Raw genomic sequence first — 21,256 nt, 5'->3', positions numbered from 1 at the left:
CAAATCACATAGAAACAGATTTTATGCCAAATGGCAGTTTACCTGAACTACATAATTTTCAACTACTTTAGGTGCATGCTAACATGATCCCATGTTTTTAGTTATAAAGAAGTGTAATATTTAAACTAGTTATACTTCATATTCAAAAGCAGTTTATTATTTCTAATTTTCGAATATTCATGAAAATAAAAATTAAAACTGTTTAAAAGACCGAGCCCATTATATTCAGGCCTCGACAAATATTGAAAGCCCAATAAGCTTAACCGGATATGTATTTGACCCGGGCAAGTAATACATAAACCGGGTCATTAGATCCGGATCTCCCAATTTGAAATCGGGTTAATTGAGCACTTCATCGAGCTCTGATCGATCTTCCATGGCGGAAACTGCAGTCACCATACCTTCGTTATTCGAATTAACAATATTTTAAATCCTGTTATATTCTAGCAGTTTGATGAGACGCGATGAGCCGCTTAGAATCCTGCTTGTTGATGTTTCTCGCGCTGTGTTCGGTCACTCAATCGATAAATGTAGAAGAGCTGAATGAAGAGTTTACGGAGTCGTTGCTGCTGAGGCCACTGCCCGATCGAAAAGTTTTGGCTCATTTCCACTTCAGAAGCAGTGCGCCGCCATCTAAAACATATGGCCGCCACCATCACATCTTCCCCAAATCTATTTACCAGCTGGTAAAATTTGTTAGATTAAAGCTAATTTTTCTAATTCAGCACTAAATTTAATATCTGGACAATTGTTTGTCTTGTTGATTCGTTTATCACGAATACCTATTGCTAGTTCCCGGGAATGAGTTTGTTTTGTTTGTGTTTGAATTTTGGATTATTTGGATTGATTAATGCTGAGACATAGATATGGATGCACTGGATCGAACTATTAATTAGACCACAAATTATTTTGAACTAGCGACATCTGGCCAGTTTATCAAAACTGGGTAAAAAGTGCAAAATTTTGAAGTGTTGTTTTGCACAAACAGGTTCATAAATTCCAGGTTCGAGAGATGGAGCTTTCATTCACGCAAGGACGCTGGAATTACGAAAGATGGGGAGGATTTGACCCGATTTCGAGCAGCAATGCAAAGCCTCCTGGAGTAGAACTATGGGCTGAGTTTGATGTTCCTCAAGATCAAGTTGATGAATCATGGAAGAATTTGACTCATGCTCTTTCGGGACTCTTCTGCGCCTCAATCAATTTCTTGGAGCATTCGACTAGTTACTCTGCACCTCAGTGGAGTTTTGGATCGGCTTCAGGCAAACTACGGTATGGCACATTGCCTCGTGAAGCTGTTTGCACAGAGAATCTCACGCCGTGGTTGAAGTTGCTTCCCTGCAGAGACAAAGCTGGCCTTTCTTTACTGATGGACAGGCCTTCCATATACCGAGGGTATTATCATTCCCAGAGGTTGCATTTGAAATCAGATGAATTTGGTGCATCTGAGATGAGTACTGGAATGGTGCTTGAACAAACCCTTACAGTTGTTCTTCGACCAGACACATTTTCTGGGAAAGCACTGCAACCGAGTTGGTCTTTGAGCTCATTATTTGGAAGGTCAGTTAGCAGGAAATGCTCTCTTTCTAGTTCTAGTAATGTCTATGCGCAATTTGAGCAGAATTTATTATTTGAGGGGGATAAATTAAAGGAAGATAGAGAAGCATTGGAGAATGCTATTTCTGTTGGTGATGGCTTCGAAGATAATCCCCTATTTGAATTATCACTTGCTCCAAAAAGGGTTATAAAAGAATCAGGGAACTTGCAGAAAGCAGGCTCTATCCTTTATGAATTTTCAGTTGAGGATTCCAATGAATTCAAACCATTTGATTTGGGATTAAACTGGAAGGTTCCTGTAGCCTGGTCATGCCCGCAGGCACCCTTACAAGCTAGCCGATTTTTATTAGGAAGTGGGAACGAAAGGGGAGCTATCGCTATCTCAATGAAATCTACGAGGAGCAACAATGTAGAAAGAACTAGTAGTTATGATGAGAATGAATGTTGGCTCAGAGTGGGCATCTTCCAAATGGTACCTTGGTATGTTAAGGTCTACTATCATACGCTGAAATTGTTTCTCGATGGAGAACCTCAATCTTCCATGGAAAACATAGAGAAAATACTTGTTTCACCTTCTGAAGACAAGGTGTCCACTGGAGTGCTGGAAATGATCTTGAGATTACCCTGTAGTGTTAATACGGCGGCATTAACATTGGAGTTTGATAAGGTATGTTCTGTCAATATCTTCTTTAGTTACTATATGAATTATTATCTCTGTGCTGCTCAGGAAATAAATTTAACTAAGTTTAAAGCAACCATTTTATATGTAAAGACTACCTTTTTTATGCATGAGATCTAATTTATACTACTGAAGAAATGAAACGTGGAGCTATAGTGCCTTTATTTGCCATTTTCCCTTTAAGCTCTTAGTTGCTAATGCAATTAATCTCTTGACAGTTAATTCCAGGTGCAAAAAAATTATTTTGACTCATTACTTAGAAACATTTAAGTGTGAAAACTTATTTTCACCATCGTGAGTGCTTCTCAAATGGTCCGAAAGTAGTTTTTATTAGGGAAATTGGTCCCTAAAATCATAAACTTTGCCTAAAATTTGGTATTTCCCACGAACTTTAAAATTGGTATATAATATCACAAAGTTTGCACTTTGTTTGGTATTTCCCACGACATGTCTATTACTATATTTGACTAACTTACGAGATATTTTTATCATAATTGACACAATTAAATCAACGTGGTTTTCAACGTGACCTTTTATCCTACTTGTTATGAACTTGTTTAATATATCATAAAACGTATTACGGTTGCCTACGTAAAATAAGATTTTGTTATGATTTGCACTCAAGGCTCATACACACTAGAGTTGATCACACACACTCACAGCAATATGATAAACTCACACACTCTGCAGAGAACACACACACTCACACTTGGAGTAGTAAAGAAGATTGTTTCTTGGAGAAAACTGATTTTTCTTTATTGAATGAATTACTCTGACTACATACACATTCGAATCTGAGCTATTTAAATCTCTACAATCAGGTAGCAACTGCTACTAACCAACTACTAATCAAGAATCAAGAAAACAAGAAGAATAACTGCTACATCTTAACAGACTAACTGCTACTCCAACGGCTAGTTCTTCTAGGCTTCTTCTTTTCTTGATCAGCCTTTAGATTCTCTTCTAGTAACTGAATGAGCACTCTTCTTCTTACAATTCTCCACCTGAGGGCTCATCTTAGTTCTTGCAGGAAACATTTATCAGTTTCTTGCAATGATCAAACTTATCTCTACTTAGAGATTTAGTTAGCATATCTGCTGGATTGTGCAAGGTGTTAATCTTTATCACCTTCACCTTTCCTCTTTCAATCTCATCTCTAATAAAATGTAGTCTTATGTCTATGTGCTTGCCCCTCTCATGGAAAAACTGAAGTTTAGCCAAGCACATAGCTGAACTACCGTCACAATGAATCACCATTGTCTTCTGGTCAAAACCAAAATCAGAAATCACTCCCTGGATCCAAAAGCTCTCCTGTACAGCTGCAGTGAGAGCCATATACTCTGATTCTGTTGTTGAGAGAGCAACAACACTTTGTAGACTTGATTTCCAACTGATCACAGTTCCAAACATGGTGAAAAGGTAGCCAGTTTGGGACTTTCTGTTGTCCAGATTTGCAGCATAGTCTGCATCACAATAACCCTGAACAACCTCCTCAGAATCACCTTCCCAGCTATTGAAAACAACTCCCCAGCCACTGGTTGACTTCATGTACCTCAGAATCCACTTAAGAGCATTCCAATGCTCCTTCCCCGGGTCTGCCATGTATCTGCTAGTCACTGAAATAGCATGTGCAAGGTCTGGCCTGGTACAAATCATGGTATACATGATGCTTCCAACAACACTAGCATAAGTAATATAGACTCCATCTCCACAGCCTCTTGCTTAGTTTTAGGTGTCTGCTCCTTAGAAAGCTTAAAACTCTGGGATAAAGGAGTTGATGCAGCTTTTGCATTTTCCATTTTGAATCTCTGCAAAACTTTCTCAATATAGTCAGTTTGAAGCATCCACAGCTTCTTACAGCCTCTGTCTCTCTGAAATCTGAATATTTATGCCTAGGATCTTCCTTGCTTCTCCTAGATCTTTCATTTCAAAACTAGACTTCAAATCCTCCTTGACTTGCTGTATTTCTGTCATAGAAGGCCCTGCAAGTAGCATATCATCTACATAGAGCAATAGATAGGCAATAGGTGTTCTGCCCTTCTTCTTGATGTAGATGCAATCATCAAACTCTGATCTAATGAAGCCAATCTTCTTCATCTGTGCATCAAACTTCTTGTTCCACTGCCTAGGACTTTGCTTAAGACCATAAAGGCTCTTTTGTAGTAAGCACACCTTGCTTTCTTCTCCACTCTTCACATAGCCCTCTGGCTGATCCATGAAGATGGTCTCCTCTAGGTCTCTATTTAGGAAAGCAGTCTTCACATCAAGCTGCTGCAATTCTCAATCTAGCTGATTCACCACAGCCAACAAAATCCTAATAGATGTGTGTTTAACAACTGGAGCAAACACTTCATTGAAGTCAACTCCTTGCTGTGTAAATCCCCTTGCCACCAGCCTTGCCTTGAATCTGATTCTGTCTTTATCAGTGGTCTCCACCTTCTTTTTAAACAACCACTTGCAACTGATCAGCCTCCTTTCCTTTCCATCTATATTCAGCTTGGATTTGTCCACCAAAATCCAGGTTTTGTTCTTGAGTATAGACTCTATTTCTTCATTCATTGCTTCTATCCATCTTTCTTTGTCTTTACTTCTCATGGCCTCTTTGTAGGTGAGAGGATCTGCAATATCAATACTCTCAGCAGCACAAAGTGCATAGTAGACCACATCAGAAAATTTCTCTGGAGGCTTTGCTTTTCTCCTCCCCCTATCTCTTGCAATCTGGTACTCTCTAGTAGGATCTGCTGTAGGCTCATCATTCCTTCTACCCTGAGCTGGAGCACCACCACTCTCTGGATCAGACTCACTCTCTGAGTCAATAGCTCCACCTACTCCTAGGCCAAGCCCCATAGGCTCCACCTTGAAGAAATCACTCTCTGCTTCACTAGAGTCCAGCTTCTCTTTCAAGTAGGGCATCTGGTCCTCCATGAACACAACATCCCTGCTCACAATCACCTTTTGCTTGCCAGGCTCAATGCACCAGAGCCTATACCCCTTAACTCTCCTCTGATATCCCAGCAAGATACATTTCAGAGCCCTAGCTTCAAGCTTAGTTTGCCTAGCATGAGCACAGGCTGCACACCTAAACACCTTGTACTTTGAGTAGTCACTATGGGCTCCATACCACAAGAAGTCAGGAGTCTCAGATTTTAGAGCAGTGGATGGACATTTGTTGATGAGATAGGCAGTTGTGTACACTGCCTCACCCCAGAATCTGCCACTCAGGCCAGAACTAAGTAGCAAGCACCTTACCCTCTCTAGGATAGTCCTATTCATCCTCTCTGCAACCCCATTCTGCTGGGGGTTGCAAGGGACAGTCCGGTGTCTTTTCATTCCCTTCTCTCTACAGAACATATCAAACTCAGCAGACAAGTATTCCAACCCATTGTCAGTTCTAAGACTCTTTACACTCCTCCCCTTCTCTAGTTCCACCTCTTTACACCACATCTTGAACTTTGTGAATGTCTCTGATTTTTCTTTCAATATATACACCCACAACTTTCTAGTGTAGTCATCGATAATAGAAAGATAGTATTTCCCACCACCAATTGAGCTTATAGGTGAAGGGCCCCAGAGATCACTATGTATATAGTCTAGGGGAGATGTAGATGAGTGAACACCTGTTGGATAGGGAGTTTTCTTTGCCTTTCCAAGGATGCACCGTTCACAGGGATCCATCTTCTTGATTTCTCCAGGAATTAGGCCTTTCTTAATGAGTTCCTTCATGGTCCCTTCAGCTGGATGGCCCAGCCTCATGTGCCACAGCCCCAAGGACTCCTCTGAAACCGCATTGCTCTCTCCATCAACAGCCTTTGCATTAAGATAGTAAAGAACATGCTCTCTGTCAGCCTCCATCATCACTTCATTCCCAGATTTCACAAGCAGTTTTCCCTGACACATCACTATGGTGAACCCTTTCTGCTCCAACATTCCTAATGATATGAGATTCCTTTTTACTTTTGGAATGAACCTCACTCCAGTCAGAATCTTCATGGAGCCATCTTGTAGACATAGCTTCACCTTCCCTATCCCTCTGATCTGACAAACATGATTATTGCCAAGAACCACAGTACCTGATGCTTCTTGAAGATCATGAAACCAGACGTTGTTGGGGCACATATGGAAGCTGCACCCTGAGTCCATAATCCACCTGTGACTGACCCCATTATCACTGATATTCATGACTTGAGCTAGGGGTCAGTACTCTCCACACAATCAGAAGTGTTGTGGCCTTCAGAAGCTAGCTTTCTCTTCCATGCATGGCAATCTTTCTTCAAGTGCCCTGGTTTCTTGCACCAATAACATGCTCTGGTTTCCTTCTGAGCATCAGAGCTTGAGGGTTTTGAATCCTCAAACTTTTTCTTGAACTTCTGCTTCTTGAACTTCTTAACATTCAAGGCCTCTGCAACTTGAACATTAGAGCTAGCAGAGCCTCTGCAGGTTGTTTTCTGGAGTTCTTTGGCCATCAAAGCTGAGTATACTTCTGCATAGGTGATGGGCTTGTCTCTGCCATAGATTATGGCATCACTCAACTGATCATGAGAGCTAGGCAAGGCATTCAATGTGAGAATTGCCTTGTCTTCATCTGAGACCTTGACATCCACCGAGCCCAGATCATCAATGATCTTATTGAACTCCTCTAACTGTTCTATGATGGTTTTTTCTCCAGAAAAACTATAGGCATATAGCTTCTTCTTGAGATACAGCCGGTTAGCTAAAGATTTGGCCAAGTAAACTTCATCCAGCTTATCCAAGATCTCCACTGCAGCCTTGGCTTCTTGAACATCCCTCAGGACTTTGTCTCCAAGGCTCCAAGGCACAGAATTACTGCAGAGTGTGCCTTGAGTTGCATCTCCTCCATCTTTATCTGGGCTTTATCATCAAGCACTAGAGCCTTTCCCTTCTCTTCTGGTTTTGAAAGGACTGCAGCCAAGCCTTGCTGGATCAAAACCGCCTTCATCTTCATCTTCCACAAGCCATAATCATTCTTGCCTGTGAATTTCTCTGCATCAAGCCTTGCTGCCATCTCTGAAACCGTTTGATCTTCTGCAAACCAGCTTCAATCTTCCCACCGGACGGCGCCACTTATTATGATTTGCACTCAAGGCTCATACACACTAGAGTTGATCACACACACTCACAACAATATGATAAACTCACACACTTTGCAGAGAACACACACTCACACTTGGAGTAGTAAAGAAGATGGTTTCTTGGAGAAAACTGATTTTTCTTTATTGAATGAATTACTCTGACTACATACATTCGAATCTGAGCTATTTAAAGCTCTACAATCAGGTAGCAACTGCTACTAACCAACTACTAATCAAGAATCAAGAAAACAAGAAGAATAACTGCTACATCTTAACATACTAACTGCTACTCCAATGGCTAGTTCTTCTAGGCTTCTTCTTTTCTTGATCAGCCTTTAGATTCTCTTCTAGTAACTGAATTAGTAACTGAATGAGCACTCTTCTTCTTACAGATTTTGATGAAAAAATCTTATTTGAGTGAGTTTGGGAAATACCAAACAAAATGCAAAGTTTGTGATATTATAGACCAATTTCAAAGTTCATGGGAAATACCAAATTTTAGGCAAAGTTCATGATTTTAGAGACCAATATCCCTTTTTATTATTTCCACTATTTATTTCTTTAATTTGAGTTTAATTCAGCTCACTCTTTGGTGATACTCTATTCAGCATTGTTTTCCCTGTGTTTAATTCTTATTGCTGTTCCGACAGGGGTTTCTTCACATCGATGAATATCCTCCTGATGCAAATCAGGGCTTTGACATTCCATCAGCAGTGATACACTTTGCTGATTTTGTAGCAAACATGAGTTTTCATGATGACTCCTTAAAACAAGTACCTATATTGTCCAAGTTACAGGTACTGATACAAATAATTGGTTGCATTTAATGTATTTCTTCATAGTTTGGTTCACTATGTAATTCATTGCTTCTCCTCTTAGGAAGAAGTTCCAGTTGTCTCATACACAGAAGTACTCCTTGTGCCTTTGACAACGCCAGATTTTAGCATGCCTTACAATGTGATAACAATTACATGCACGGTTTTTGCTTTATACTTTGGATCACTCCTGAATGCACTAAGAAGGCGAGTGGGTGAGGAAGAAAGGCTTCTAAATGGAAAAGGTAATGTTGCACTTTCCTCTTGATATACTAGCAACTATTTCCATGTTAGTCCACCTCTTATAATTAGAAACTGTTTATTTTGGGAAAATTTTCCCTCTCTAATGAGGTGGGCACATTCCCCACTAACATTCCTTCAATGACTTTTTTTTCTCTCTCTTAAATTTAATTTACAATTGTGCATTAAAACTCTTGTTGATTAAAAAGTTTCGATTTGTAAAGGACAGAGGAAGTATTCAGTAACCAAATATCAATTACCAAGAGATAGAAAGATCACTTATTGATAGGTTTTTGACAAATCGAATAACAGTAAAAAGTTGTCCTGATCAATAAACACTTTCAGTTAGGCTGATAAGATGATTAGTATCGTGAAACATTGACACAGTCGATTTCTGCTGCTGATTCTCGCATATTGTCCTATTCATATATGCTACTGCTTGAGTTTCTTGGCATTTCAGCACAGTTCTGACAAGCTTGAGGTATTGTCTCCTTGCAGGTGCAAGGAAGGCAGGCCCGTTGACGCTGATGATATCTAAACTCTCTGCTAAGTTGCGAGGGAAGAAATGGGAACCTCCGAAACAATCAGAGTCTGGGAGGTCCTCCTCAAAGTATAAGCTACTAGCAAAAGTCGTGTTGGTAGCCGGTGTAGCTGCTGCTTGGCAATTCTATTTTCAATGACAGCAGCAACCTCCCATGTATGATCATGTATCATGAAGAGAGGGATTAGCTAGTTTGAAACCTCGTACATTTTTTGTTTCCTAATTCAGTTAGTGATCAGTTTTCTGTCCTTGTGATTAACACATATTCCAGTACCATAGATTTGTTGTCATATATCAAAAGATGATAGTTTCATAGCACGCACACACATCATTTTACAACAGAAGCAAACAATTGGCAATTTTCAGGTTCTACTTATCTTAGTTTCTTGAAAGGTGTAGCAGCAACGATCTCATCAATTCGCATTCGTTTCAAGTTTCTGCTGATAAAACTGCACGAAAACTGGCCTTCATCTGATCTTGCTCTCTTCACATGACTTTCGTCTTCCAACCCCCACTCTCTCTTCAGACACAACCCACTAGATTTGTTGAGATTACCTGGATTGCTACTAGTGCTGCAATGGTGCCTCTTACTATCTCTGGTGACATCTGCAGCATCTTCAACTTGGTGGGATCCTAATCAAGAAAAAGAAGGAAAATTCAGATAAATCAATCTGGAAAGACGAAAATAAGTAGTATGAGACAGACTTTTGGAGCAAATCTTGCCGTGGACGAGGAGAGGGGCAGCGCCGGAGGGCAAGCCACGGGCGGTGAAGAAACGAAGAAGAGAGTTCCAGGTTAGAGAAGAAGCGATGTGATGGGGGGTTGTAGCGATGAAGTAGCCGTTGAGCTTGAGGGTGTTCGGGTCGAGCCCGAATGCGCGGGCTATGGACCCGAGGTCCAGTTTCTGGTCATCTACTGCAACTATTTCGATTGCTTTGGGTAGGGATGGGCAATACAGCTTTACTCTTCTCTCTCCTCCTTCCATCGCCTCTTCTATACAGAGAAGCTGTAGTTTGTGTGATAAGAGTTTTGATTCTGGCTTTCACTTCATTCTCGAATCGTCTAAAACAGTATCTCAATTTCTCAAACAAATTTAATTATTAGTATTTTTTAATTAAAATATAGTACTAGAATTAAACAAATCTTAATTAAACTACCACAAATATGAGTCCATAAAATACTCCAAAAAATGCATTAAACATAAATTAATATTAATTTGATTCACGTAAATAATTCATTCTGAAAACAATTTGATTTCTACTCACTAATTTGTATGTGCTTCATTATTAATTTTAATTAACAAAACTTAACCCTATAATAAGTGTCACGTTTTCTCCGCTTTCAGATAAAAATTGTTGTGTCAACCTTTTATTTTACAGAATGTTCGTCCCCAAAATTTTTACATTTTTTATTGGTCTCAAATTTGCTAAAAATCTAAAATGGGATTTCTTATTAAAGATTTGCCAAAACCTCACAAAACTCAAGAATAAAAAGGAAAGAATTTAAAGTTTTGAACTAAAAGAAGAGACCGGAGAAATCAAGAAGGTGAATTGGGTTAGGAGTTAGGGCAAGGAATCGGAATCTCAATGCTTCCAATGGCGGACTCTCATTCACAAACCATCCTGCACCGCCTATTCTTTCAGCCGCGGAAAAATTGTTTTCTCAACCCTGCGAGTCGGAAAGAGTAAGCAATCTCTCTCTCTCTCTCTCTCTCTCTCTGTTAGTTACTATCATTTTCATTTATGGAAAAAATAATCATATCCCCATTTTTCTTCACCTAGATTGTTGTAGTTCACGTGGCTGATTGTTGTTTGTTGCTTTTGTGGTTAATACTGGATATTAGAAATGGAAGTAGATGAGAGAATGCTGGGTGAACTCGAAGCGATGGGATTCTCCAAGGCACTGGCCGCAAAGGCACTTGCTTCTTCTGGTATATCTGCATCCTAATAGAAAAATAAATGTTGAATCTTTCTGATAGTTAAGAGGATTAACTATCTGCATTTGGCCTCCTTTGATGCTTGCATATTTTATCATTCATGAATTAACTCCTAAATTTCTGCAGGTAATTCAAGTATTGAGGATGCTATTAATTGGCTTGTTGATCATGAGGATGATGCACCTACGAGTGAACCTTTACCTGTACATCTCTTTGTAGTTTGTATGAGCTTTATTAGTATGCGTTCCTGTGATTTTACATATTCCCGTGATCTGTCTTGTATAAAACTGCGCTTCATTTTATGCAATATCACACCATTTCATACCTCTTTCTTCATATGCTACAAGGGGCCTGAGGTTCTCGAAAACATAGTCATTGAAGCATCTCTCCCCATTCAGATTTCCGAACAAGTTAAGTTGAGAGCGCAGGAGCTGAGGTTAGTTTTATGTGCTCTTTAATCTTTATGAGGAAGTTTGCTTTATGATAAATATATATTTGACCCTGTACTGTATACCCTTTTCACCTTTTGCTTTCGCTGATCATCTTCAAAGTCAAATTAAATCATTATACACAAATTACGTGAATCTGGTCAAAATTTGTTATCATAACTGATTGTAGCAAAATTATCCTTGAACGTTTTGCTTAGTTAAATATGGGTAACATGTGGCATCACGGTTTGATTCTGCAATCCTAAGATTGATATTTAGTCTTAGTTAGACTTTCTTACTTGAAGACTGGTTTTTCCTTTTCTGATATTTTTAACATGTTCTGAACTTATCTAAATTTAGGGGTCAAGCACGTAAAAGGAGAGCTGAGCAAGATGCGAGACTAGATAGAGAAAGGGAGAAGGTATCACAGACAACTTCTCTTTATATCTTACATTGGTGCCCCAATATTAGCACATGTACACTGAGGTTCCGTTCGGTTGCTATGACTCATTATCACATGATCATCCATCTAGGATATATCCATTTAGGATTTGTGAGATTATTTTAGTTGAACGGGGGTGGCTATGAATGTCCATCCGGGATTAAGTTGGGAGATTCAATCTCATGAACCAAACATAATACATATTCAATCATGAGATATAATCTTTCACACTGAATGGGCCCTGACTAGTTTACATCACCTTCCGTGTTGTACTGAAGCATTTTAAATTGTTGGTCAAATAGTCCTTTAGCAATTGTTGAGGACTTCAGGAAGATAGATAATAAAAGAGAAGCTCATAGATCCTATATTTATTCTATTAATTAATATGTTTCATGAATCTTGAGTAAAATAGGCATTATATCTGTGCCTTGTTGTTTCATTTGAAGTCACAATATGTTTTAGCTTCCTTTCTCTGATCAACAGTATAGACTTACAAGTTCAGATGATTGGGTTTACTTCAGTCAATCTATTTGGTATTCTCTCACCAGATACCTTTGCTATATGCAGGAAAGAATTCGAACAGGGAAAGAACTGTTAGAGGCTAAAAGGATGGCGGAAGAAAGTGAAAGGAAAAGGTTTGCATTTTTGTTACACGTTCAGTCTTCAATCTGCATATGTTCGTCTTTTGTGCTTTTGGTTCCTACCATATTTCTTTCATTTGCTTGGAGTCGGTTTCAGGCTTCTATCACAACGAAAAGCAGATAAAGAGGAAGAGAAAAGAGCACGCGAAAGAATTCGTAAAAAACTGCAGCAGGACAAGGTACACCCAAATTATTGCATGCCAGGCTCCCTGCAATTAACAAAGTCTCATTTCTACCAGTTCGTTGCATTATAAATAAATACTGTGAAGCTAGAAATATAGGGGCAAAAAGTAAAGGAACATTGAACACTAGTAAATTTATTATACTCCTCACCACACTAAATTGCTTTGTGAGTTTGCTTCATGATTTCACTCAAAATGGCTGAACTCTGAGATTATGAAATTATCGATTTCCACACCAAAATGGCTGAGCTCTGAGATTATAAAATTATCGATTTCCTACCAATTGAAACGTTGTTATTTCTTATACTATATTTCCTTCCATATGGTAGTTAGAAAGACGCCGGATGCTGGGATTGCCTATGGAGATTCCTGCATCAGTGAATACTGAATCGCCACAACAAACAAATGTATGAAACACTTAAATTTGTGTCACCTTTAGTACTACTTAGCACTGCTAAGTTAGCAGGTCTCGTGGCTCCTTACATATTCATATTTGTAATGCAGAACCCAGAGCTAGTTGATCCTGCTGCTTTGCCCGAAATGCCTGCGTCAGCAAGAGAGTGCATGAGAGAATGTTTACGAACTCTTAAACATCAAAATAAGGTATCTAATCTCAACCCTCCAATCAATGTGAGGATATTACTTGTACACTGAGAGAAGGGATATGAATTGCTCCTATTTCTTTTTTTTCCCTTTCCAAATGACTGAAGTACTAATGCATTTTTCTAATACTCCACAAAATATAATTGCATCTGATATGCTAGGATGACAATACCCGAGCTATGAGAGCATTTCAAACTCTCTTGATCTATGTTAAAAACGTCTTCAAGGATCCTGATGAGGGGAAGTTCAGAAAGATCCGCATCAGCAATCCTGCATTCCAGGTAACTTGCTCATTTCCCTGGTGGGGTCCATTTCCCTCTCTTGAGAACGGAAAACAGTTATAGCGATGTTGATGTGTGTTTCTTGGCCTTTCAACAGGAGAGAGTCGGCAGATTCGAGGAAGGCGTGGAGTTTCTTGAGCTCTGTGGGTTTGAGAGAGTTGAGGGAGGCAACTTTCTGTTTCTGGCTCGAGAAAGAGTTGACAGAAGCTTGTTGAAGTCTGCTGCGGCAGAGTTGCATAATGCATTGACAAATCCTTTCTTTGGACTCTTCTCAGCATAACTTGGCCTTGAATCTATTTTATTACTATTTGATATAAATAGATGTATAGTATAATATTGATTTGATGAAATGAATGTGAAATTTGAATCTCGAATTTTAAGTACTCCAAAATAAGCGAGGATGGATGAAAATGAAACCATTTTCTGATGTCATGTTTTCAGAATAAGTATCATCTTTTAATACACAATGCGTTAAATTGTCAATTGCATTCTTTGAAATCCCAAATATATAAGACTATTAGTTATCTTATGACATCCGTACTCATATTTCAATCATTCTTGTATAAGAGCATCCATAATGGTAATAGGTCAGCCATATGTTAGTCACAAACTCCTCCTGTCACATCATCAGCACTAAAAACTCTTCCTATCACATCATCAAGATAAACAATTGGACAAGCAATAGGCTAGCCACAATAAACAAAATTATAAAAAATAAATAATTAATAATCACACAAAATACGGAATTAAATTTACGACACAGATATGGGAAAATTCAATAATAATATTTAAATTAAAAAAAATTCATTAATTAAAAAATTACATTAATTAAAAAAATCTAACGACGTGCAGTCCTCCGCACCCACAACTCTTCAATTAAATCATTTTGGAGTCGAATATGAGCATCCACTTGGCGCTTGTCGGCATGTGCCTTGAGGCGGCCGACTTCATCGTGAGGTACCCCCTTCGTACGTTGGGAGCGGCCATGCCATGGCTTGGGCCGGCTTCATTAGCATCGTCATTGGCCCAACTAGTCAGTTGTACACCTTCATCTTCGACAATCATGTTGTGCAGGATAATACAGACGTACATTATATCAGCAATGCAGTCGACATGCCACAAACGCGTTGGACCCCTAATTGCCGCCCATCGAGACTGGAGCACACCAAATGCGACCTCCACGCCCTTGCGCGCCCACTCCTTCCGTTCAGCAAAGTAGGTCTTCCTCTCATCTGATGCGCATCTGATCGTGTTCACAAAGACGGGCCACCTAGGGTATATCCCATCCACCAAGTAGTAGCCCATATCATGCTGGTTCCTGTTGGCGATAAAACCGATGGCCGGACCGACACCCTGGCACTGCTCGTTGAAAAGGGGCGACGAGTTGAGGACGTTGAGGTCGTTGTTCTACCCGGCTACCCCAAAATATGCAAGCTAAATCCACAGCCGGTAATCAGCTACGGCCTCGAGGATCATCGTGGGATTCTTTCCCTTGTAGCCGGTCGTGTAGAATCCTTTCCAGGCAGCGGGGCAGTTCTTCCACTCCCAATGCATACAATGTATGCTGCCCAACATCCCGGGGAACCCATGCTTCTCCCCGTGCATCTGCATCAGATCCTGGCACTCTTCAAGGGTAGGGCTTCGAAGATACTGATCACGGAATATTTCAATGACGCCATGACAGAAATACTTCAGACAATCCAGGGCAGTCGTCTCACCGATGTGGAGGTATTCGTCCCACATGTCTGCCGCGCCTCCGTAGGCCAACTGTCTGATTGCCGCAGTGCACTTTTGTATAGGTGTGTGGTCGGATTTGCCAGCGGCATCGTACCTGAACCGAAAACACAAATATCGACGCTCCAAAGCATCAACGATACGCATAAACACTGCCCTACGCATCCTAAAAAGCCGCTTCTAAAGAGGCGCCCCAAACCGCGGCTCATCCGCAAAGTAGTCTTCATATAGCCTCTGATGTGCAGCTACGTGATCCCGATCAATCACTGCTAGTCGGTGGACAACGGGTGGAGGTCGAGGTACCGCCGGCTGCAAGGCCATTTGTATCAACCGGTTTATCTCACGGGACGTATAGGCCTCCAACTCTTCGTTCATTTGCCGTTCGCACTCCACAACATCACCACCACTACCACCACTACTACCACCCGCGTTACTCATTTCACGTTGTTGCTCTTGTACAGAAATTAAGATGGAGAGAAAACTTGTTAAAACAAGTGGTGCGAATGAAAATGACGTGCAAATCGCATATATATAGTGTTTCGAAAAAAAAATTGAGATGGCCGATCGCTCGCCGTTCGGGAGCCTGCAATGGTGGCCAGCCGACCGGCGAGCGGATCGGCCAGAGCCCGAAAATCGGCGTCGGGTCACTGATTTTTTCACCGAAATGGCGCTCGCCGGTTCTAATGGTTCGGGGAGCGGACCGGTCAGCGCCGGGAATCGGCTAGCCTGTCCGCTCGCCACCATTGGAGATGCTCTAAAAAAATACTACTCCACTAAAGAGATAGAAATATTAATATTTCACATTAAATTTTTACCAAATACTAACTCATAGTGAAATGCATGGTGGAAACTATGGTATCTTAATCAACCCATTATAAAAAGTTGCAAAAATTATACCTTTAATTTGAAATCCATAGAGATGTATACTGCATCTAAGAGCATCCACAATGGCGGAGAGCGGACCGGCTAGCAGATCTCCGGCACTCAGCGGTTCGCTCGCCGAACCATTGTAACCGGCGAGCGCCATTTCGGCAAAAAAATCGGTGAGCACACGCCGATCCGCGAGCGCTGGGCGATGCGCTCGCCGGTCCACTCGCCGCCATTGCAGGCTCCGGACCGGCGAGCGATCGTCGATCGATTTTATTTATTTTTTAATTTTCGAAACACTATATATACGCGCTTTGCACGTTATTTTCATTCGCACCACTTGTTTTAACGAGTACTCTCTCTATCTTAATTTCTGTACAAGATCAACAACAGGAAATGAGCAACGTTGGTGGTAGTGTTGGGGATGCTGAGGAGTACGAACGTCGAATGAACGAAGCGTTAGAGGCCTATACGAACCGTGAGATTGATTGGCTGATGTAGAGAGCCTTGCAGCCGGCGGTACCTCGACCTCGACCACGATCAGTTGGCCACCGCCGAACAGTGATTGAACGTGATCATGTAGCTGCAAATCAGTGCCTATACGAAGACTACTTCGCACAAGAGCCGCGGTTCAACTCCAGTCTCGATGGGCGGCAATTAGGGGTCCAACGCGTTTGTGGCTTATCGACTGCATTGCTGATATAATGTACTCCTGTATTATCATGCACAACATGATTGTCGAAGATGAAGGTGTACAACTGACTAGTTGGGCCAACGACGATAATGAAGCCGGTCCAAGCCACGGCATGGCCGCCCCCAACGTACAAAGTGGGGTCCCGCACGATGAAGCCGACCTCCTCCAAGCACATGCCGACATGCGCCAAACGAATGCTCATATTCGACTCCAAAAGGATTTAATTGATGAGTTGTGGGCGCGGAGGACTGCACGACATTAGTTTTTTTTTAATTATGTAATTTTTTTAAATGTACTTTTTTTAATTTTTTTAAATGTACTTTTTTTAATTCCGTTATTTGTGTGATTGTCAATTATTCAGCTTATATAATTTTGAGTGATGTGACTAGGCTATTGCTGGGCTATTTGCTTGTCCTGATGATGTGACAGGAGGATTTTTAGTGATGATGATGTGACAGAAGGAGTTTGTGGCTTGACTATGGTTATGGCTATGGCTAAGCTATTGCTTGCAAAAGCCATTGCGGATGCTCTAATTCCAAAGGGCTGGCACCTGGCCTATCAGATTTTATGCATTTTCACTAAAATCGCAAAAACATATATTCCCCCTCTTTTCCCTTTTGATTAGGCTATTTGGAGTTTAGGGCTTTTGAGCAGGAAAATTTGTCGATTTTAGTGCACAATGTACGCTGATCAAATTGAGGCTCAAGCTAATAGCCATAGGTCGGTCAAGGATCGCCTTGAAGGAAATTCAGCCGCTGGTCCCGGCCGCCGCCAACCTATCTTCGCCAAGAGGTTAACTTCCACTTACTCTTCCTCTTAGCAGATGGAAGTTTCGTGACTTGCAGTGGTAGCGCAGCTGTTTTTCTTTCAATTAGAAGTAGTGTGAAACTTCATGATTAGTGGCTATGAATTACTTTAGATTTTGGAAAATGTTATGCACTAATTTGGGAGAATTCGATAGGTTTGTGCATAAAAGTTACGTTGTTTGTAGTTTTTTATAAGTTCAGATGCCAAACTTCCTTGTGTTATTGGTAAATTATGAGTTGAGGTTGGGTGGTTTTGGATAGAATAGTCTCTTTCTTGTAGAGGACATTGAACTCGAGAGGTGCAGATCTATTCGTGAAGTTGGTAGCATCTAGAGAGCCCATGACAATATGTTGTAAGATTCAGTGTGAAATCTGTTTAATTGGAATGAATCAGGGCAACTTTTCTTGTGGAAGAAGTGTCTAGAAGATCACTGTTTTTCCTTTCCTGGAGCAAATGAGGCCCCTTATTTAGCAAATTCAATTATTTCATGCAGACAAAGAGAAGATGATGACAAATGGGCACATGACCTTTACGAGGATAATGAACCCCTAGTCTCAAGTATGGATATTTTTTCTAGTTAAAGCCTCATTAAATCTTGTTAGTGCTGTGTTGCTTTGGCTGATATGGCTCTGGTTTTTATCCATGGCCTGTAAAGGTCGAAAGGTTGGTTCCAGAGATCTTCGCCTGAAGCTCCAAAGAAAGAGTATCGATCAACCTTCACAAAGTGTGCGGGAACCTGGAGGTGGAAGGGATCTACGTGAGAAGCTCACTGGTGCACTCTATTCTCGTCCTGTTGAGAACAAGCCTCCAGCAGTGCGGCCAAAGCCTGCAATCGAATCCAGTAAACCACCTAGGAAGAGTGTCATATCTCAAGCCCCTGCACAAGAAGTAAAGGTTTCTAGCTCTGTATCAAAGAAAAAGGTTCAGGAGAAGGTAAAACACTATCATCTTATCCATTGACTGTCTGAGGGTGTGAGAGATGCATGTCACTCAGCTTCTTCTTGTAACTTGGCATGAGTATTATCCGTCAGGATGAAGAAGTATAATGGTGTATTCTATATGCAGGTCAATTCTGTGGAGAGTTTCCTGCAGTCTTTGGGTCTCGATAAATATTCGATTACATTTCTGGCTGAAGAAGTACGATTATTTTATTTCTGTTTCCTTTTAATTATCAGTCCTGTTTTTGGTTTGTTCAATTAGTTCTTTGCTCTTATTTCACAGGTCGATATGGCAGCACTAGTACACATGAGTGATGAAGATCTTAAAGCTATGGGAATTCCTATGGTGATTATTTCCTATTAAGCTCTTCTTATTAATTAGCACTTCCTTATTTCCACTCTAGAGTCCCAGCTTGCTTGTTAAGTAGGAGTATGTCCGATATTAGTTTGATTGTGTTTTCTTGTGGTGCTACCATAACTATAAAAAATGAGAGAGATTAAGAGGAGGGTTCCTTAAATGGTGCCAGGTTGTTTTCCTTAACAATAATATAAATAATTGTCTAGTCATCATTGCTGATGTAAGAATTGCAGCTATTCGAGCTCTAGTAAACTACTATAAGGAAAGGAAAATCTAAATAACTTTGTAGAGCTTGGAAGCCATAGACATTTGACAGTATAAAAACTCATTTCAAAAGGTAAAAGTGTCTCTTGAGGGCCTCCTCATGTACATTTTCTGATCCTTCATTTTCCAGCTGTCCTTGATTACCCTTTTGTTATCAAGATATGAGGGGCTATTTTTTACCGCACTGTTTTGTTATACTTACATTCAGGCTTCTGTTCTTTGCATTCTGAGATTTTTTGTCCCTAGAGTTTGTCTGGTCATATCACAAGTTCTGCCACTAATGTTTCAGGGTCCAAGAAAAAAAATACTTCTGGAATTGGAGTCGAAGCGTGAGGCCTGAGTGCAGTATGAGGGGCCGTATCAATTGTTGGTGAGCCCTAAGCAAGGTTTTCATTTTTTTTTATGTTTCTACAACTTCCATGGCAATTAGTTATCTATTGTAGTTTCATGTTTTTGTTGGTGAAAGTTTGGCTTGAACGAGATATAAATCATATATTCGAACCTTTAGATGTTCAGTTGGTCATTTGTTGCATAATGATCCTATGATATTCAATCAATAAAAACTTGTTATAGTGTGGGGTGTGTGAGTTATAATTTTATAACTCAATACATATATATAGGTAGACCGTAGACGTGTGAGGAATCTCAAACTACCACTACTCGTATCAGTCATGGCCTTATCTTTTGTAAAACAAAAAATCTATGTCACCAAATTTTGTACAAAAAAAACTAGTTTATTTGAGAAAAAAACTAGTGTATTTATGCATTTAATTAAAATATATGGACACATATATAGTACATGGAACATGTATAATATTATAGTCATATATTAATGATTTGCGTATAATTTTTTCACTTTTTTAGAACATAAAATGTAATTAATGCGTACTTTAATTCAAATTTGAAAAATAATAAAGAGATAATTCAAATATAAAAATTAAAAATTAAAAATGAGGCCGAAGACTAATAAAGTCTTTTTAACTTATCCACTAACTACATTTATTATTTTAATATATAATTAATACATCAAAATTACTAATATAATTTTATTTTGATTGTACAAAATTTGGTTGTTTATTGAAATTTAGGGTTTAGGAGGATATTGAAATTTGGTTGTTTATCATCACTCTTCGTAAAAATACACATTATTGAAATTACTTAATTATGTTTAATGTAGGAGGGTATTAATACTGTGTGATGTATGATCAAGTAAAGCTGAATTGACTATTTTTTTTTCTTGAACAATTTTGGGAATTGACTATTTTCATCATTCAAGTCTGCTGTGTTATTATTAGTGATATATCCAGAATTTTGGATTTTAAATTAAGACAAATAATTACATAATGTCATGTTGGAGCATGTAGCATCGCCATCAATAGGAGATTAGGAGTGGTGAGAGTCAACTCTCTTTTTATTTTTCGCTACTTTTCGTATATAATATTATAAGAAACTCGTGGGGACAATTATACCTTCCTGTTTACACATAAATACACTACTGATTATCATTACCGTACAATCAGTCACTAAAAACTTTTGTAATATCAACCGAATTTGATTTTGATTTCTTATAGGGCTATTTCCATTTGTCTATAGTTGAAGTGTTTTTTTTGGACACAAAGATTAAAGAATGATGCATTTAGTAAATTAAGTAGAAAGAATGTAAAATATAAAAGTGAAAATGCATAAATGATGAGAGAACAAATTAGGAGAGAGAATAAAATAAATAAATAAACTTAAAAATAGAATTATATAAAATATGATAATTTTTATGTCAAACTAAAAATGACTCAACTATAATAACATAACCCAAAAATAAATACCAAGTAAGTACGTAATGGGAGTGTGAGACGGATGAACTAGGGAGTATTAATTAGGGCCTTAATTTAGTATTTTGTCTGTTTCATGACGATTGCCAATGTATTCAGCAGAAACTTTTCTGATGAACACGAAATAAAAACCTACTAATACTGATCACTTAATAGGCAAGATCAGTATTTGTGACGCGTATAATTTATTTAGAATTATTATGAATAACAAGCCGTCTTAGCTCAGCTGGTAGAGCGCGTGGCTTTTAACCACATGGTCGTGGGCTCTCGATTACCACAGACGGCGTTTTTTGATGAAGAGTTCTGCTACAGAGACCTGATAGCCTATCTCTT

The 21,256-nt window shown here is 39.5% G+C and overlaps 4 protein-coding genes and 1 non-coding gene across 6 annotated transcripts; 4 read left to right on the top strand and 1 right to left on the bottom strand.

Moving 5' to 3' along the window:
* The first annotated feature begins 314 nt into the window (after positions 1-314).
* Positions 315-9,240, top strand: LOC121789096 (GPI transamidase component PIG-T). The gene is made up of 5 exons (XM_042187624.1): positions 315-686; positions 989-2,224; positions 7,977-8,123; positions 8,206-8,386; positions 8,880-9,240. Exons 1-5 carry the CDS (start codon positions 465-467, stop codon positions 9,059-9,061), a joined length of 1,968 nt encoding a protein of 655 aa, XP_042043558.1. The 5' UTR covers positions 315-464; the 3' UTR covers positions 9,062-9,240.
* LOC121789117 lies at positions 9,186-9,996 on the bottom strand. Of its 2 annotated transcripts, none has more exons than XM_042187639.1 (2): positions 9,628-9,996; positions 9,186-9,555 (listed from the first exon to the last, which is right to left on the bottom strand). In XM_042187639.1, exons 1-2 carry the CDS (start codon positions 9,905-9,907, stop codon positions 9,296-9,298), a joined length of 540 nt encoding a protein of 179 aa, XP_042043573.1. In that variant the 5' UTR covers positions 9,908-9,996; the 3' UTR covers positions 9,186-9,295. The 2 variants fall into 2 exon arrangements, with proteins under 2 accessions (XP_042043573.1, XP_042043578.1); XM_042187644.1 differs by having other exon boundaries at positions 9,646-9,996.
* A 140-nt stretch (positions 9,997-10,136) lies between these two features.
* On the top strand, positions 10,137-13,862 carry LOC121789108 (UBX domain-containing protein 1-like). Its single transcript, XM_042187634.1, has 11 exons — positions 10,137-10,606; positions 10,766-10,852; positions 10,985-11,061; positions 11,206-11,294; positions 11,647-11,707; positions 12,296-12,363; positions 12,467-12,548; positions 12,881-12,958; positions 13,056-13,154; positions 13,316-13,435; positions 13,533-13,862. Exons 2-11 carry the CDS (start codon positions 10,768-10,770, stop codon positions 13,713-13,715), a joined length of 942 nt encoding a protein of 313 aa, XP_042043568.1. The 5' UTR covers positions 10,137-10,606; positions 10,766-10,767; the 3' UTR covers positions 13,716-13,862.
* A 3,435-nt stretch (positions 13,863-17,297) lies between these two features.
* On the top strand, positions 17,298-19,669 carry LOC121762226. The gene is made up of 6 exons (XM_042158042.1): positions 17,298-17,522; positions 18,031-18,095; positions 18,193-18,470; positions 18,603-18,674; positions 18,759-18,821; positions 19,387-19,669. Exons 1-6 carry the CDS (start codon positions 17,410-17,412, stop codon positions 19,435-19,437), a joined length of 642 nt encoding a protein of 213 aa, XP_042013976.1. The 5' UTR covers positions 17,298-17,409; the 3' UTR covers positions 19,438-19,669.
* Positions 19,670-21,134: 1,465 nt separating this feature from the next.
* Positions 21,135-21,209, top strand: TRNAK-UUU. Its single transcript has one exon. It is a non-coding gene; the product is annotated as a tRNA-Lys (tRNA).
* Positions 21,210-21,256: the final 47 nt, after the last annotated feature.

This window comes from Salvia splendens, chromosome 2 (assembly GCF_004379255.2).
Source record: "Salvia splendens isolate huo1 chromosome 2, SspV2, whole genome shotgun sequence".
NCBI lineage: Eukaryota > Viridiplantae > Streptophyta > Magnoliopsida > Lamiales > Lamiaceae > Salvia > Salvia splendens.
This window is presented reverse-complemented; position numbering and strand designations above follow the sequence as displayed.